The sequence below is a fragment of the Bos indicus genome, chromosome 5, assembly GCF_029378745.1.
Source record: "Bos indicus isolate NIAB-ARS_2022 breed Sahiwal x Tharparkar chromosome 5, NIAB-ARS_B.indTharparkar_mat_pri_1.0, whole genome shotgun sequence".
In the NCBI taxonomy this organism is placed as follows: Eukaryota; Metazoa; Chordata; class Mammalia; order Artiodactyla; family Bovidae; genus Bos; species Bos indicus.
The window spans coordinates 115,922,202-115,939,035 of record NC_091764.1 but is presented as its reverse complement, the minus strand read 5'-3'; the positions used below and the strand labels follow the sequence as shown (position 1 = coordinate 115,939,035).

General features: G+C 57.8%; 1 protein-coding gene across 2 annotated transcripts in view; it reads left to right on the top strand.

Annotated features, from left to right (window-relative positions):
- Positions 1 to 16,834, top strand: part of PHF21B (PHD finger protein 21B) — an 89,009-nt gene that overhangs the window by 64,532 nt on the left and 7,643 nt on the right. For both annotated transcript variants that reach the window (XM_019961952.2, XM_070790565.1), the window contains exons 3-8: positions 1,855 to 1,947; positions 3,467 to 3,817; positions 5,981 to 6,121; positions 10,010 to 10,061; positions 12,570 to 12,646; positions 14,854 to 14,908. In XM_019961952.2, the coding sequence (XP_019817511.2) occupies positions 1,855 to 1,947; positions 3,467 to 3,817; positions 5,981 to 6,121; positions 10,010 to 10,061; positions 12,570 to 12,646; positions 14,854 to 14,908 (769 nt within the window). The remainder of the gene's footprint in view (positions 1 to 1,854; positions 1,948 to 3,466; positions 3,818 to 5,980; positions 6,122 to 10,009; positions 10,062 to 12,569; positions 12,647 to 14,853; positions 14,909 to 16,834) is intronic.

Below are 16,834 nucleotides of genomic sequence, written 5' to 3'. Positions count from 1 at the left end.
GACCAGGGTTCGATCCCTGGGTTGAGAAGATCCCTGGAGAAGGGAATGGCTGTTGCTGTTAAGTCGCTTCAGTCGTGTCCGACTCTGTGCGACCCCATAGACTGCAGCCCACCAGGCTCCCCTGTCCCTGGGATTCTCCAGGCAAGAACACTGGAGTGGGTTGCCATTTCCTTCTCCAATGCATGAAAGTGAAAAGTGAAAGTGAAGTTGCTCAGTTGTGTCCGACTCTTAGCGACCCCATGGACTGCAGCTTACCAGGCTCCTCCATCCATGGGATTTTCCAGAGTTGAGAAGATCCCTGGAGAAAGGAATGGCTACCCACTCCCATATTCTTGCCTGGAGAATCCCATGAACAGAGGAGCCTGCCAGGCTTCAGTCCATGGGGTCACAAATAGTCAGATATGACTGAGTGACTAACACTTTCACTTTCAACATTCAAACCACGGCAGACTCCTTGCTGTGTCCTCACGTGGCAGAGACGGGAAGGAAACCCTCTCAAATCTCTCCTTGCTGCTGCTGCTGCTGCTAAGTCGCTTCAGTCGTGTCCGACTCTGTGCGACCCCATAGACGGCAGCCCACTAGGCTCCTCTGTCCCTGGGATTCTCCAGGCACGAACACTGGAGTGGGTTGCCATTTCCTTCTCCAATGCATGAAAGTGAAAAGTGAAAGTGAAGTCGCTCAGTCGTGTCCGACTCTTAGCGACCCCATGGACTGGAGCCTACCAGGCTCCTCAGGGCGCTAATTCTGGAGCTCTTATCTAGACCATCTCTAATTCCTGAAACTGAGGGGGGGAAAGGGAATGAAGCCTTTTAAAATGTTCTTATTTCAATTGTTATTTACAATTAGTTTTATGTTGTGACATCTGATTCAAGACTAGGTTTAGAAAAGAAGCTAGATCTCTTCTTGTGTCTGTCTGAAGGGCTTTCCAGGTGGCTCAGAGGTAAAGAATCCGCCTGCCAATGCAGGAGATGCAGGGGGTGTGGGTTTGATCCCCAGGTTGGAAAGATCCCCTGGAGGAGGTGATCACAACCCTCTCCAGTATTTTTGCCTGGAGAATCCCAGGGACAGAGGAGCGGGGAGGGCTGCAGTCCACGAGGTCTTGTGAGTCAGATATGACTGCGTGAGCATGCACAATCCCATCAAGAGGCCTCCACCTTCACGATCTGGTCACTCTCAAAGGTTCCGTCCGTGAAAGCATCACACTGAGGGTTAGTGTTTTGACACGCGCGTTCCGGGGGACACCGACATTCAGTCCATAGCAATACACATATATTTAACTTTTTACAAAACTGTCAAACTGTTCCAGTGTGGTTATACCAGTTTATGTTCCCAAGAGTGTTGGTCGGACTGCGTCCCATCCTCACCAGCCCTGGACTCGGCCAGTTCTTGTTGTCGCCCTCTGAATGGGTGTGTAGTAGTATCTTACTATTGTTTAATTTGCATTTCTCTAATAACTCATGATATTTAGTATCTTTTCAGTAGCTTATTTCTTTTCAGTAGCTTATTTCTTTAGCGATCTGTTCTGTTCGAATCAGTTTTTAATTGGGTTGTTTGTTTTCTGATGAGTGCGTTTTGGCAGTTCTTTCATATATTCTGGGTACAAGTCTTTTATCAGATAGGTGATTGGCAAAGTGGTTTTTTCCCCTTGTCCGTGGCTCACTTTTCGTTCTCTTAAAATCTGTCTTTCCACCCTCAGTTGTTTTTGAAGTTCAGTTGATTAATTTCTTCTTATGTGGACTGCATCTTTGGTATTGTATCCCAGACTCTGTGCCTGAACCACAGCCCCCAGATTTCCTCCCGAGCCTCGTCCCAGCGCCCCGTCCCATCTGAGTGCTGCCCTCCGTTGTCTTCCAGGCTTTGGGAACCATCACTGCAGTGCCTGTCACCGGTCCTCAGGTCAGCTCCTTGCAGAGGTTGGCCGGGCAAGGAGCTGCAGTGCTACCTCAGGTAAGCGGCCTGCGGCGGGTGTCTGTCTGTCTGTCTGTCCAAGCCCCTCAGCACTGAGGTTTTAGGTGCAACCTCAAGGGAGTCCCTTTCCTCTCCTGCCTCCTCTGCCCACCCTCCAGAGGAGACATTTGGACTGCTGCTGCTGCTGCTGCTGCTAAGTCGCTTCAGTCGTGTCCGACTCCATGTGACCCCATAGACGGCAGCCCTCCAGGTTCCGCCATCCCTGGGATTCTCCAGGCAAGAGCACTGGAGTGGGTTGCCATTTCCTTCTCCAATGGATAAAAGTGAAAAGTGAAAGTGAAGTCGCTCAGTCGTGTCCGACTCTTAGCGACCCCATGGACTGCAGCCCACCAGGCTCCTCCGTCCATGGGATTTTCCAGGCAAGAGTACTGGAGTGGGGTGCCATTGCCTTCTCCAGTGGATAAAAGTGAAAAGTGAAAGTGAAGTCACTCAGTCGTGTCCGACTCTTAGTGACCCCATGGACTTTCCAGGCAAGAGTACTGGAGTGGGGTGCCATTTGGACTAGACCCCATTTTTTCACACACTGAAGAACTGAGAAATCAGTTTAGTGGGTCATGACCAGGATTTTTTTTTTTTTTTTTTAATGGAATAAGCTATGCTTGACTAGAATAGAGCAGACACATCAGAAACACTGTTTTGTGGGCAGAGTGTGTTTCCGGACTGGATCACGATGTAATGAAGACTTTTGAGCATGGGCCACGGTTAAGAAAAGCGTGAGAAACTCTGGACAAGTAGGTGCATTTGGGAGATGCTGGGCCAGGTGCCCCTGGATCCATTCTGGGGCCCCTGAGACTGAGCTCAGCACTTTGGACCAGTCAACTGACCTCCAACCTTCCTGGGCGGAGTCTCCTCTCCTGCAAAGAGGGTGCTGCCAGTGCCTCCCTAGCCTTGACACAAGAGCCTTTGTAGCTGGGCCAGGTCTGGAGCAGAAGCCTGCCGGTGGGGACTTAGCTTAGTGGGGCACCTGCTGCTGAGCCTCGAGGGGCTGCCAGCTGCCCAGGTGACGCCGGCTCCTGCCTGTCCTGGGGCTACAGGCTGCACAGATGCCCTCAGCCAGAGCCCAGTGAGGGGCAGGGGCCCCAGGCCCTCTTGTCCTGTGGCAGCCCCTCTGAATGCCCACCTGTGCTGAATTCACCAGCGTCCTGTCCCCAGCAGGTTCAGATTCCAGGAGGGGGACAGACAAGGAGTCAAGATGCTGTGAACCCAGAGTGATTAGCCTGAGTTAGAAGGATTCCCAGGGTGCTGTGGGAATAGCACCTCATAGCCTGCCTGAGGATCAGGGAGGGCTTCCTGGAGGAGGTGGTACCAGAAGCAGGTCCCCAGTCTCTACACCACCATCCCCTCTCCTCTAACACGGGGGTCTCTGAGCCAGGTCACGTCCCTGCCCCTGCTCTGGAGTCTTCCCCAAGTCCTGGCTCTGCTCAGGACTGCTCTTTGGCCAGGCCTGTCAGCATCCCGCCTGTCTGTCTGACCATGTCCCCCACCCTCCCTTCCCCAGGTTAGGCCAAAGACTCTGATCCCAGACAGCCTCCCCGTCACCCCGGGCCGGGACCGGCCACCCAAGCAGCCCCCAACGTTCCAGAAGGCCACCGTGGTCAGTATCAAGAACCCCAGCCCCGCGCTTCCCACCGCCAACAACACCGTGAGCCATGTGCCAGCGCCCGGCAGCCAGCCACGGGCCCTGCCCGAGCCCGCCGCCGTCAGCTCTCCTCTGAGCGGCGCCGGGGTGGCCTACGCCATCATCTCCACCGCCCCCAGCAATGCCGCCGCCATGGCCCCCAGCACCGCCGTGTCCATGGTCAGCGACAGCGTCAAAGTCCAGCCCCTCCTCATCAGCGCCGACAACAAGGTGAGGGAGGGCAGGCTCCCTTCGGGGCCAGGTGAAGGGGGGCTGGGCAGCGTGAGTGACCGGATGGCGGAATGATCAAGTGGCCAAGTGAATGGATGCAGTGAGGGCAGAGGAGTGAATGAACAGTGAGACTGAACGAATCAGTAAGGGAGCGGATGGGGGTGGGGTTATAAATGAATGAATGAGTCGGTGGTAGGATAAATGGTGTATGAAAGAGGGATCAAGTGAATGAATCGGTGTGGGAAGAAGGTGGGGTGCAAAGGGAGTGAATACGTGGGTGGAAGACTATGTGGCTAGGGACTTTCCAGACGGTCCAGGGGTTGAGACTCCTTGACTCTACTGCAGGGGGCACGGGTTCGATCCCTGGTCAGAATCTAAGATCCCGCATGCCTTGCAGTGTGCACCCCCTCCCAAAAAAAGGAAAAAAAAGACTGTGTTGCTGAATGAATCAATACCCGTGGGAAAAGAATAACGCCTCGATGGATGAAGTGTTTCATTCATAAGAATAATTAACTAGCTAATAAAATGTGTGGCCGAGTGGGTGGCTGGAAGAGAGTCCCTGCTGATGCAGGGAGGGAGTTGAGGACTTTTCAGGCCCTGGTTGCCTCCTCTGTGATTCCCCCCTCCTCATTCCTCTATGATCCCGCAATTCCAGGCCGCGTGCCCGAAGAGGGTGGACACACTTGGCCCCGGTTCTGCAGCCCTGCCCGTGGGAGCCCCTCCAGCTCCCCCTCACCCCTCCACCCTGTAGGCTCCCCCCTCACCCCTCCACCCCGAAGTCCTTGCCCGTGGGGCCCCTCCAGCTCCCCCTCACCCCTCCACCCCATAGTCCCTGCCCGTGGGGCCCCTCCAGCTCCCCCTCACCCCTCCACCCCGTAGTCCTTGCCTGTGGGGCCCCTCCAGCTCTCCCTCACCCCTCCACCCCATAGTCTCTGCCTGTGGGGCCCCTCCAGCCCCCCCGTCACCCCTCCACCCCGTAGTCCCTGCCCGTGGGGCCCCTCCAGCCCCCCGTCACCCCTCCACCCTGTAGTCCCTGCCTGTGGGGCCCCTCCAACTCCCCTCACCCCTCCACCCTGTAGTCCCTGCCCGTGGGGCCCCTCCAGCTCCCCTCACCCCTCCACCCGTAGTCCCTGCCCGTGGGGCCCCTCCAGCTCCCCCTCACCCCTCCACCCTGTAGTCCCTGCCTGTGGGGCCCCTCCAGCTCCCCCTCACCCCTCCACCCTGTAATCTGCCCGTGGGTCCCCTCCATCCCCATCACCCCTCCACCCCGTAGTCCCTGCCTGTGGGGCCCCTCCAGCTCCCCCTCACCCCTCCACCCTGTAATCTGCCTGTGGGGCCCCTCCAGCTCCCCCTCACTCCTCCACCCTGTAGTCCCTGCCCGTGGGGCCCCTCCAGCTCCCCTCACCCCTCCACCCCGTAGTCCCTGCCCATGGGGCCCCTCCAGCTCCCCTCACCCCTCCACCCTGTAGTCCCTGCCCGTGGGGCCCCTCCAGCTCCCCCTCACCCCTCCACCCTGTAGTCCCTGCCTGTGGGGCCCCTCCAGCCCCCCCGTCACCCCTCCAGCCCGTAGTCCCTGCCCGTGGGGCCCCTCCAGCTCCCCCTCACCCCTCCACCCTGTAGTCCCTGCCCGTGGGGCCCCTCCAGCTCTCCTCACCCCTCCACCCCGTAGTCCCTGCCCGTGGGGCCCCTCCAGCTCCCCCTCACCCCTCCACCCTGTAGTCCCTGCCCGTGGGGCCCCTCCAGCTCCCCCTCACCCCTCCACCCTGTAGTCCCTGCCTGTGGGGCCCCTCCAGCTCCCCTCACCCCTCCAGCCCGTAGTCCCTGCCCGTGGGGCCCCTCCAGCTCCCCCTCACCCCTCCACCCTGTAGTCCCTGCCTGTGGGGCTCCTCCAGCTCCCCCTCACCCCTCCACCCTGTAATCTGCCCGTGGGTCCCCTCCATCCCCATCACCCCTCCACCCCGTAGTCCCTGCCTGTGGGGCCCCTCCAGCTCCCCTCACCCCTGCACCCCATAGTCCCTGCCCGTGGGGCCCCTCCAGCTCCCCCTCACCCCTCCACCCTGTAATCTGCCCGTGGGTCCCCTCCATCCCCATCACCCCTCCACCCTGTAGTCCCTGCCCGTGGGGCCCCTCCGGACCCCCTCACCCCTCCACCCCATCTTCCAGGTCATCATCATTCAGTCTCAAGTGCAGCCACAGCCCGAGAACACCACAGAGTCGCGGGCGCCCACGGAGGAGCCGAATCGGGGGGCTCAGGCCAGCAACAAGAGGAAGGAAGAGCGGCCCTCGAGCCAGGAGAACCCCGAGGTGGGTGGCGGTGGTGTAGGAGCCGCTGTAGGACGTGCCCCACATGGGCTAGGGTGGAGACCGGGCCCGTGAGCCCAGGTCCCGCTGTTGTGTGTCCCAGACTTGCCGGCTAAGGGGCTGTGTGGGGCAGTGCTGAGCTCTGACCCTGGCCCAGTCTGCCTGGCTTGCCCTCCCAGTGCCGTGGGGGGAGGGCATCACGTCTGCTTCCTCGTCTGTGAGGTGGGAGGGTGAGTCTGCCTTCCCAGCAGCGTTGTTGGGAGGATCCCACGGTCTGTGTCCGCTGGGGTCCCGAAAGCGTGCCTGGGCGCTGCTGGCTGTTACTCCGCACCCCCGAGCCCGGCTGTCCCCCCATCCCGTCCCCCTGTCCTCAGGACCCCTGTCCAGGGACAGCCCTGCTCTTGGCAGCACGTGACCCTGAAGCAGTCCTGCTCCTCCCTCCACCCCACTGTTCCTGAATGACTGAAGGCAGCCCAGGAGGACCTGCAGGACCTAAAAGTCAGCTGTTTACTGAACTTTTGGTCACAGCAGGTGGTGTCCTTGTGTTCCTGCTGGCATCCTCAGCTGTCTTGGGCCAAAATCACCCCCTCTGGGCCTTTTTCCCTGTGACTGCCCCTACCTGGCCCTGGTTCCTCTCCCTACTGACTGTTTTGTCTTACAAGATCACCTTCAGAAACCATCTCCTCCAGGCAGCCTTCCCTGACCGCCTACCACCAACAGATCCCCCTGGGCTCCTCCAGCTCCTGTTGAGTCTTTTTATCAGAGCTCTGTCATCTAAAGAAGTCATTCATCCGTTCATCCAGTCACTTATTTGCCAATCACATCTCAGCCTTTGCTGCAGGCCAGGCTCTGGGCTGAGGATGGGGACAGTGAGACTGGGCAGGTGTAGTTAGTCCAGGCTCGAGGATGCTCACTCCTACCGCCAGACACAGGCATGGCCATTTGGACTTGAACCTGGGTTAGAACAAATGGCAGGTGTTGTCAGAGAATTACAAATTCTGAGCTGTGGGAGATCCAGGGAGAAGGAGGGCTTCCAGGTGGTGCTAGTGGTAAAAAGCCCGCCTGCCAATGCATGAGAAATCAAGAACTGCGGGTGTGATCCCTGGGTCAGGAAGATCTCCTGGAGGAGGGCACGGCAACCCACTCCAGTATTCTTGCGTGGAGAATCCCATGGACAGAGGAGCCTGGCGGGCTACAGTCTGTGGGATCGCAAAGAGTCAGACACGACCGAAGCGACTTAACACACAGGAGAGGGAGAAGGCCTTGGAGGGGAGGGGTGTGACCACGGAGATGGGAACACAGACGGTTTCAGGAGAAGGACGAGTGGCATGTCAGCTGGAGGACACTGCCTAGGCAGTCACACAGACATGGGGAGAGGACTCAGCACACCTGGAAAATCAGCCGGTCTCTTTGGACCCTGGGTAGCACGTGTGGGTGAGAATTTCTAGATGTTGTTCTTCAGTCACTCAGTTGTGTCCGACTCTTTGTGACCCCATGGACTGCAGCACGCCAGGCTTCCCTGTCCTTCACCATCTCCTGGAGTTTGCTCAAACTCGTCCACTGAGTCAATGATGCTACTGAGAACTTCTCAACATGGGGTTAAAGATGGACGTTGGAGGCTGATTCTGGAAGACCTGGATGCAGGTGGCCAAGGAGGAACTCCATTCCTTGGGTAGTAGGGAGCCATGGAATGTCTTTGAGCAGGAGAGTGACTTGGTTATTGCCCTTTGACACATCCAGAAAGTCTGCTGGGAATTGGTAGAGTGGACTACTCACCAAGGTTGAGATGCAGCTAGTCTGCTCTGTGGCTTCAGGCCCAATCTTGTCTCAAGAGAGCAGTCCATTGTATTTGGTGGTAATGAATGAGCACCCACTGTATGCGAGGTGGGGCTGAGGGGCCAGCTCACAGCTCAAGCTCCCATGAGCACCCTTCTGTCCTCCGATGGGGTTCTCTGCACCCTTAATATTCAGGAAGGTTCTCTGGGTGGCTTTTCTTTGTTCTTTCAAAGTATATCTTAGTCAATTATTGTGCATTTATACAATTAGTATAATTACATCTAACTACATAATTAGTGTAAATACATGTAATGACTTAAATAGAACTTGCAATTACAACACGTCCTGGTGTAAAAATCCTTATTAAAGTTGCTTTTAGAAGAAGGCTGGGAGCTGTTGTGTTGCATAGACGCAGGCTTCTCAGTGGCCTTTGAACCTGTTTGTGAAGAACCTAAGTCAACAGTGCTGGAGGCCAGAGCAGCAGCTGCCCCAGAAATGTGCCCAGATGCACCAGTCGAGGACTCGGAGGGCCGGGGGTGGGCGTGGATTGGGGCTAAAGAGACACTGACGGGCTGGTAAGGCTCAGCTGTGTGGTGGCTTCCGGGGCAGTGGCTGTTGAGGTACCAGTGTCTGTACACCCGCACACACACTTTCTTTGGAGCCCACGGCTGCCTGTGAGATGAGCTGGGCTCGGGAACACGACGCAACAGCACCCTCACAAGGCATCAAAGGGACCTGGGGCAGTAACACCCCGCTTCCCTGCTGAGCGACCCTCTACCACTAACTGCACTTCCTCCCCTGCTTGCCTGCATCCTCCCAGCTGCTCTGCGAAGTGGATGGGGCAGAAATGACAGCGTTCACTGTACAGACGAGGAGACGGGCTCAGAGAGGTCGGCGTGTCCACGGTCACTGGGCTGTGCACTCAGCCGGGACAGACCCTGGACGCCTGGCTCCTGCCCCAGGCTTGGTGGATTCCATCCTGTCCTAAAGTCCCTGGCTTCTTCAGGACAGAGCCTGGCCTTTTCTGTGCTATTCGTTTCCCTGGCCTCAGGCAGCATCTGACCAAGCTGGTCACTCTCAGATTAGTCTCTCACATTAGTTTGAGGCACTCTCACATTAGTGCCTCATGGAATGGCAGCTAGAGTAGGAGTCCTGGCCCCATTCCAGCCTGGCCCCAGCCCTGGCCACAGCCCCAGCCCTAGACATAGCCCCAGCCCTGGCCACAAGTCAACCCCAGCCCTGGCCACACCCCCAGCCCCAGCCCAGGCCACACCCCAGGTCACACCCCCTGCCCCAGCTGCAGCCACACCCCCAGCCCCAGCCGCAGCCACACCCCCAGCCACAGCCTAGGCCACCCCACCAGCCACAGCCTAGGCCACACTCCCAGCCACAGCCTAGGCTACACCCCCAGCCACAGCTTAGGCCACACCCCCAGCCACAGCCTAGGCCACACCCCCAGCCACAGCCCAGGCCACACCCCCAGCCACAGCTGGGCCACCTGTCTGGGCAAGACCCAAGCAGGCAGATGCTCCTTCCCTCTGCCACCCCTGCTGCCACTGCCCTCGTCCCTGCCTCCCCTCTACCCAGGCTCCCAGCCCCTAGATGGTTCCTCTCTGCAGCTAGAAGGATCTTTCTACAATTCACCAGAAATAACCAAGTCACCACCCCTTGTTTTTAAAAATGTTCTTCAGCTTTATCGAGATGTAATTGGCATATAACCTTGTGTGAGTTTAAGGTGCACAACATAGTGATTTGAGATACGTATATATTGCAACAGGAGCACCACAGGAATTGCAGTTGGTGTGTCCATTGTTATCCATTGTTACCTCCATGGTTATTTATTTTTGTGTGATGAACACTTACTTTTCAAATCCACTCTCAGCAGCCTTCACATTTACAGTATGGTACTGTTGGCTCTAGTCACAATGCTGTACATTATTTATCATACAACTGGAAATTTGTAGTTTGTGATTACTGTCACAGCCCAGAGGAGCTAAGGAGACAGGATGACTCATGTCTTGTGGGATCCTGGAACAGCAAAAGAGCATTAGATAAAAAACTAAGGAAACCCCCAAATAGAAAAGCTGGGTTAACCTTTCTCTTGCCTTCCCTCAGAAAATCGCCTTCATGGTGGCGCTGGGCCTGGTGACGACGGAGCACTTGGAAGGTGAGGACCCTCGGTGGGGCTGGGCCTGGCTGCTGGGTGGGTGGGTCAGGTCTGACTTGGCATCAGACAGAAGCAGTGGGTCTCAAATTCTCGGTCAGATGTGACCCACCTTCTGCGAGGTCAGTGCTGAGTGCCTGGTTGTCATCACTGAGACCAAGGAGCCCACCCGCTCTCCCGGCTTGACTCTGCACAGAACCCTCTGTGTGTCAGTGGAGGGACTTTGTGGGTTCTCTGCCCCCTAGTTGGAGGCAGCACCGTGAAGTGATAAGATCGGGGTGCCCAGCTCTGCCATGACTGACAGCTCAAGCTTGGGCAAGTCACCCAGCTTCTCTGGGCCTTAGTTTCTCCATCTATAAAATGGGATAATAGCCAACTCTTCCTCCTGGGATTGTTGGATAGAACCAAGAGGAGCAGCAGCCACCTTCCCTTCTGTCAAGTTGGCCTGTGGACTCATGTCCGCCCCCAGACGGGTCGGTGGAAGCCAGCACGTTGAGTAGACAGATCATCGTGACACTGTGGGTGCCGTTTGACTTTACCAATGAGAGCAATTGCAGATTAGCTCTGTGCATCGTCCTGGAATCTCAGGGCGGAGCCTGGTGGGCTGCAGTCCATGGGGTCGCTAAGAGTCGGACACGACTGAGTGACTTCACTTTCACTTTTCACTTTCATGCATTGGAGAAGGAAATGGCAACCCACTCCAGTGTTCTTGCCTGGAGAATCCCAGGGACAGGGGAGCCTGGTGGGCTGCGGTCTATGGGGTTGCACAGAGTCGGAAACAACTGAAGCGACTTAGCAGCAGCAGCAGCAGAAAGCATAAAGCCAACCGTCTTGTGGCACGTGTGGGGAAGCGGAGGCCAGAGACATTGATTCACTTGCTCAAGGTCACACAGCTAGTCACTATCAGGCCCAGGATGGCATCCATGTCTCCTGACTCATGACCCAGAGTGTTTTTCCATGATTCCGGCCTCACTGCTAAAGACATTTTATAAAGTGAGAACACCCCTGCACCTCAGGGAGACCTGGATTCAGGAAGGAAAGCTAGATTGCTCTTCCTCCTTAAAATTGAGGGACAGGAGGGAGTGAATTGAATACCCCAGTGCCCGAGGCACTGACTAGCTCTCATCTCAGGTGAAGGTCATCTCCAGGACAGCACTGAAGCCAGGGGAGGGAAGGGCCTTGACCAGACCACCCCATGCATGGCCGAGTCAAACGTGCCCTGGAGGTGGGTCCAGGCCTTTCCACGGCCACCTCCCCTTGCGTTCCCTGGGTCTGACTTGGTCTCTGGCAGCAGCTGGGGTGTAGGTGGTGGGAAGGGACAGGGGCGTGGTCCGGCCACTCAGATACCCTGCCACATGGACCTGACCCCCGTGGGGATGTCCCATGCAAGGACCCCTCCTCTCATGGCCCCCCTGCCTTCTTGGAAGGAGTTCTGTTCATGTCTGAATCCTCCTGCTTGAACTTGAGTGTAGGGAATCTGGCTGTGCATGGCGGCCTTCGAGAGCCATTTCTGCTCTGTCTTTGGAGCCGTGGAGGCAGCCTGGGATGGTGGAACTGGCCCAAACAGTCATGTCAGAAGTCCGGTGTTCAAGTCTTGGCCATGCTGCTTGGAGCTGGGTGACCCTGGGCCAACTTCTTCCCCACTCGGAACCTCAGTTTCTTCATCTATGACTTGAGGAAAACCACTTCCTCAGACTTGGACTTCGCAGGGTTGTCATGGCAACTGAGCTAAAAGCACTCTGCGAATCCATTTGCGATTATTATAATTTGTATAAACAGTTCTCATTTTGCAAACTCTGCTCCCTCCTGCCCATGATACCCAAATATTTTTTTATTTGTGTTTATTTGGATCCTAACTTCTGCACAGGGTCTGAGGTGCCTTACGGGAAACACAAATAATATTGGGACAGTTTCAAAGGAGAAATCCGATCCGAGAAACAGAGACTAGGATATAATGTCAAAACAGCTACAGACGGAGAGACAGGGCCCACCTGGCAGTCAAAGCAAAAGGGAGAAAGAAAAGGAGGGAAAACCCAGTTCTCGAACTGCAGGAGGCTCGCCCCGCCAGGCCCCGTAGGGAGGACTGTGTTTGTTGTCGTGAGGGCCGGGCTGCCTGAGCAGGGCGGGCACCTGCCTTCCCAGGAGCACTCAGCCTTACTCCGAAGCTCAGTCTGGCCGCAGTCTGACCATCAGGCACCAGCTGTCCTAAGGTCCCAAGAGAGGCGTCCCCAGGCTGGAGGATGGCACTTGGGGCCGTGCTGAGAGCAGGTGCCTGGACTCTGGGTATCCCCCACCCTCCGCCCAGTTGGTCCTTCACCCTGAGGCCAGCAGCTGTGTCCTGCCTCAGAGCGAACGACGCTGGGGCCCCCGGCCCACTCAGGGCCACTCTGCGGCCAGATGCTGGGCAGAGGGGCTGCGGTGCAGGAGGCAGTGCCCAGGGTTTGTAGAGGATGAGTCCAGGGCTCCCAGGGCAGGAAGATTCCTGTAACCTCTGCATCTGGGCCTTTCCAGAGATCCAGAGCAAACGCCAGGAGCGAAAGCGGAGAAGCACAGCCAACCCTGCCTACAGCGGCCTCCTGGAGACAGAGGTGAGGGGCCCGCCATCCGCACACGGGGTGAGGGGTGGGGGAGGCTCCGCGGGGCCGGCCTCCTCACCTGCCCCTCCTGATTAGAGCTCAGAGCGTGACAGTGAACAGCCCTGACCTCCTGGGTTCAGAATCTGGTGAGGCAGAGGACCGCCATGTCAGCAGGTTCTCAGGCGGGCTGCCCCGGGGCTGGGGCTGGATGCAGGTCACAGCCGGCTCCCTGCTTCTTCGTCCCGGTGATCCGGCATGAGGGCTGGTCGCAGGCAGTGCTGGGCCCTGGTCCTCCGGGGACCCGGCGGGCTCAGCCCTAGCTCCTGACTCAAGAGAAGCCACAGAGAAGAGGGCCTGGGAGGGGCTGGGCCAAGCGAGGCTGGGGAGAGGGTTGGCTGGAGGAGGAGAGGGAGTGGCCGTGACTTCAGTGATTTCCTTCTGGGTGGAGACGCGAGGCCAGCAAGGAGCGACCTGGCCTGGCGTGCCCACCTTCCCCTCCCCTAACCCCCTGAGCCCCAGTTCCTTTCACGTAGCGGCACCCCAGCTCTAGACTGCTTCTTAATGGTGGGCAGCGCACACTCCCCTCAGATAGCCGAAACTGGTCAAATAGGGTGTGACAGTTAACTCCAAGGGAGGGGATGCCCCCTTCATCCAAATCCCATCCAACACACTCCCCACCCCCAAGGCGAGGTCGGCTGCAGCCCTACTAGGGGGTGATGAGAGTCCCTGAGCGCCAGTCAGTGATGCCGTTTAAGGGCAGCCCAGGGAGCACCCAGCCCCTCCCAGCATTACGTTCCCAGGGAGGAACTGAATCCAGAATGGGATTGCCTTGCCCGTGCACATCAGAGTTCAGCATTCTCGGCTTGAATCCAGATGTCATCTCTCAGAAGCCAGGTCTGCCGGGGCTGCAGATGCTCGGGCTTTCCTGCGAAAAACGCCCTGGAATCTTGCCCTGAAAGGGAAGCTGTTTCATGAGGGCCCTGGAGTTGGGCAGCCCCCTGAAGGGGAGCCCCAGGCCCTGGCACGTCGCGGAGGCCAGCGAGGCCCTGCAGGGCCCAGAGGAGGACAGGCGGACGGTGCGCTGGCTTCCCCCTGGGGAGTTCTTGAGTCGGAGCCAGCTGTCCCACGTCTGCGGCTCACCAGTTGGACCTCACCGGGCGGGGACGCCTGCGGGTGCCCTGTGGGGAGAGCGCCCTGTGTCCTTGTCGCCGGCTCCCCAGCCCACCTGCCTGTCCTCGCTGGTACCCTCCCGACTCCCGCTCAGAGCACACGCATGTTCACACCCGCTCACTTCCCCCCTCGACTTTCTGAGCACGCTGTATCCCATTTGTGAGAGGCACCAAGCTGTTCCTCCAGCTCCAGCCACGGAAACTGCGTGTCCTCTGTACAGAATGGGCACCGTCCCTTGGTTGTGCTCGCGATGGACGTGCCCCCTGCTCTGGGGGCCAGGCCATACCCTCATCTCCGAAGTCTGTGGCCTTGACCGGAAATGACCTGATTAGCGAATTAGGAGCTGATGCAAAGCCCTGTGACCTTAAGCCCTGACAACATGTAGTTCCATGGGTCTCTCTAGACACTGAACACGGCCCAAACATGTTGAGAGAGACAGGTTTACAACCCGTCATTCAAGTCTACAGGCATCGTCTTGCCACAGCCAAAGCCACCTTGAACCACCAGGGTCTGAACCCACGTGGCCTGTAGTTGTAAAGCCCAGGACTAAAGTCACCTTCTGGAATGTACTGGAGACTTCTTCCATTTACACGTGATGAGCCAAGGGTCACTCTTTGTTGTCAGGTTCCTGGGCCTCATGCTAAGAAGTGGGGTTTGGGGAGCCAATCCCTAGTACACTTCGTTTCCCAACCTGAGCCCAGAAGCTGCTGAGAAAGAAGACTCAGGAGGCAGACAGATGGACGGCCAGATGTCCGCTTTGTTACTGATTTGCCCTACCTGGACACCTCTAGCCGTCCTTCCTGAATGACGCAGGCTTGCCCACGGGAGCCACGATGGCCCCATCGGGCAGAGCCTTTGCTGGCTTTTGCCCTGGCTGACCTGCCTCTCCCCTCCCCCATGCCCATGTCCCCATTTCTGCCCCTGGTCTCGGGTGTCCAGCTGGAGTCCAGAGCCCAGGGTGGGGACCCTGTCCCGGGTGAGTCCTGGGCTGGGTCTGTGTCAACCGAGGAGGGCCCCCTGTGATTCGATTTGGTTTTCTGTCTCTGCAGAGGAAGCGACTGGCGTCCAACTATCTCAACACACCCCTGTTCCTCACAGCAAGAGGTAAGCGCTTCTCCTGCAGGGCTGCTGTGGGGCTGGGTGGGCCACACCTCACTCCGCTGGCCACCGCCCAGCTACCCAGCCTGCCCCGTCCACAGCCGCGGCCGGACAGCTGCTCTCTGTGGGCAGCGCGTCATGGCTCCCTGGGCCCTCTGCACACTGCTGCCCTCATCTATCACATGACCTCCCTGAGCCTCGGTTTGCTGGTCTGTATAAAACCGGCCCATGACAGTGCCGGCCTCTCAGAGCTGGGCCAGGGACAGCAGGTGAATGAGGCAGCTCTGTGTAATGTCGAGTGCGGTGCACACACAGGAGCTGTTCTTCCCACTATACTATATAATTTCCAGAAATTAGGAAGAAGACTATTTTTGTGATCATTAAATTATGTGGTTTGGCCATCCCTTACCGGAATGGAAGTGGGTTATGGTTGAAAATGAGTTGTCAGTGAGCCACTTTGAGGGGTCCCTGGAACAATGTTTTCTCCACTGGACAGCTCGCTGCTGCCATGTTCCTCAGGGAGCTTAGGGGCCACGATGAACCTATTTTTTGATGGGTTCTGGCCATGACCAGGGCAGAGATGTTTACTTCCATGATGCCCTGAGTGAGGACCCAGGAATCGGTGGGGCCTGAGATACTCCCAGCATGCCCTGAGGACCCAGGAGTCACTGGGGCCTATGTCCCTGGTGAGGACCCAAGAGTCACTGGGACCTGAGATACTCCCAGCATGCCCCTGGTGAGGACCCAGGAGTCACTAGGGCCTGTGCTACTCCCAGCATGCCCCTGGTGAGGACCCAGGAGTCACTGGGGCCTGAGATACTCCCAGCATGCCCAGGGTTGAAGACCCAGGAGTCACTGGGACCTGAGATACTCCCAGCATGCCCTGAGGACCCAGGAGTCACTGGGACCTATGTCCCTGGTGAGGACCCAGGAGTCACTGGGACCTGAGATACTCCCAGCATGCCCCTGGTGAGGACCCAGGAGTCACTGGGGCCTATGTCCGTGGTGAAGACCCAGGAGTCACTAGGGCCTGTGATACTCCCAGCATGCCCAGGGTGAGGACCTAGGAGTCATTGGGGCCTGAGATACTCCCAGCATGCCCAGGGTGAGGACCCAGGAGTCACTGGGACCTGAGATACACCCAGCATGTCCCTGGTGAGGACCCAAGAGTCACTGGGACCTGAGATACTCCCAGCATGCCCCTGGTGAGGACCCAGGAGTCACTGGGACCTGAGATACTCCCAGCATGCCCCTGGTGAGGACCCAGGAGTCACTGGGGCCTGAGATACTCCCAGCATGCCCCTGGTGAGGATCCAGGAATCACTAGGGCCTGAAATACTCCCAGCATGCCCTGAGGACCCAGGAGTCACTGGGGCCTATGTCCCTGGTGAGGACCCAGGAGTCACTGGGACCTGAGATACTCCCAGCATGCCCCTGGTGAGGACCCAGGAGTCACTGGGGCCTGAGATACTCCCAGCATGCCCAGGGTGAAGACCCGGGAGTCACTGGGACCTGAGATACTCCCAGCATGCCCTGAGGACCCAGGAGTCACTGGGGCCTGAGATAATCCCAGCATGCCCAGGGTGAGGACCCAGGAGTCACTGGGACCTGAGATACTCCCAGCATGCCCCAGGTGAGGACCCAGGAGTCACTGGGGCCTATGTCCCTGGTGAAGACCCAGGAGTCACTAGGGCCTGTGATACTCCCAGCATGCCCAGGGTGAGGACCTAGGAGTCATTGGGGCCTGAGATACTCCCAGCATGCCCAGGGTGAGGACCCAGGAGTCACTGGGACCTGAGATACACCCAGCATGTCCCTGGTGAGGACCCAAGAGTCACTGGGACCTGAGATACTCCCAGCATGCCCAGGGTGAGGACCCAGGAGTCACTGGGACCTGAGATACACCCAGCATGTCCCTGGTGAGGACCCAAG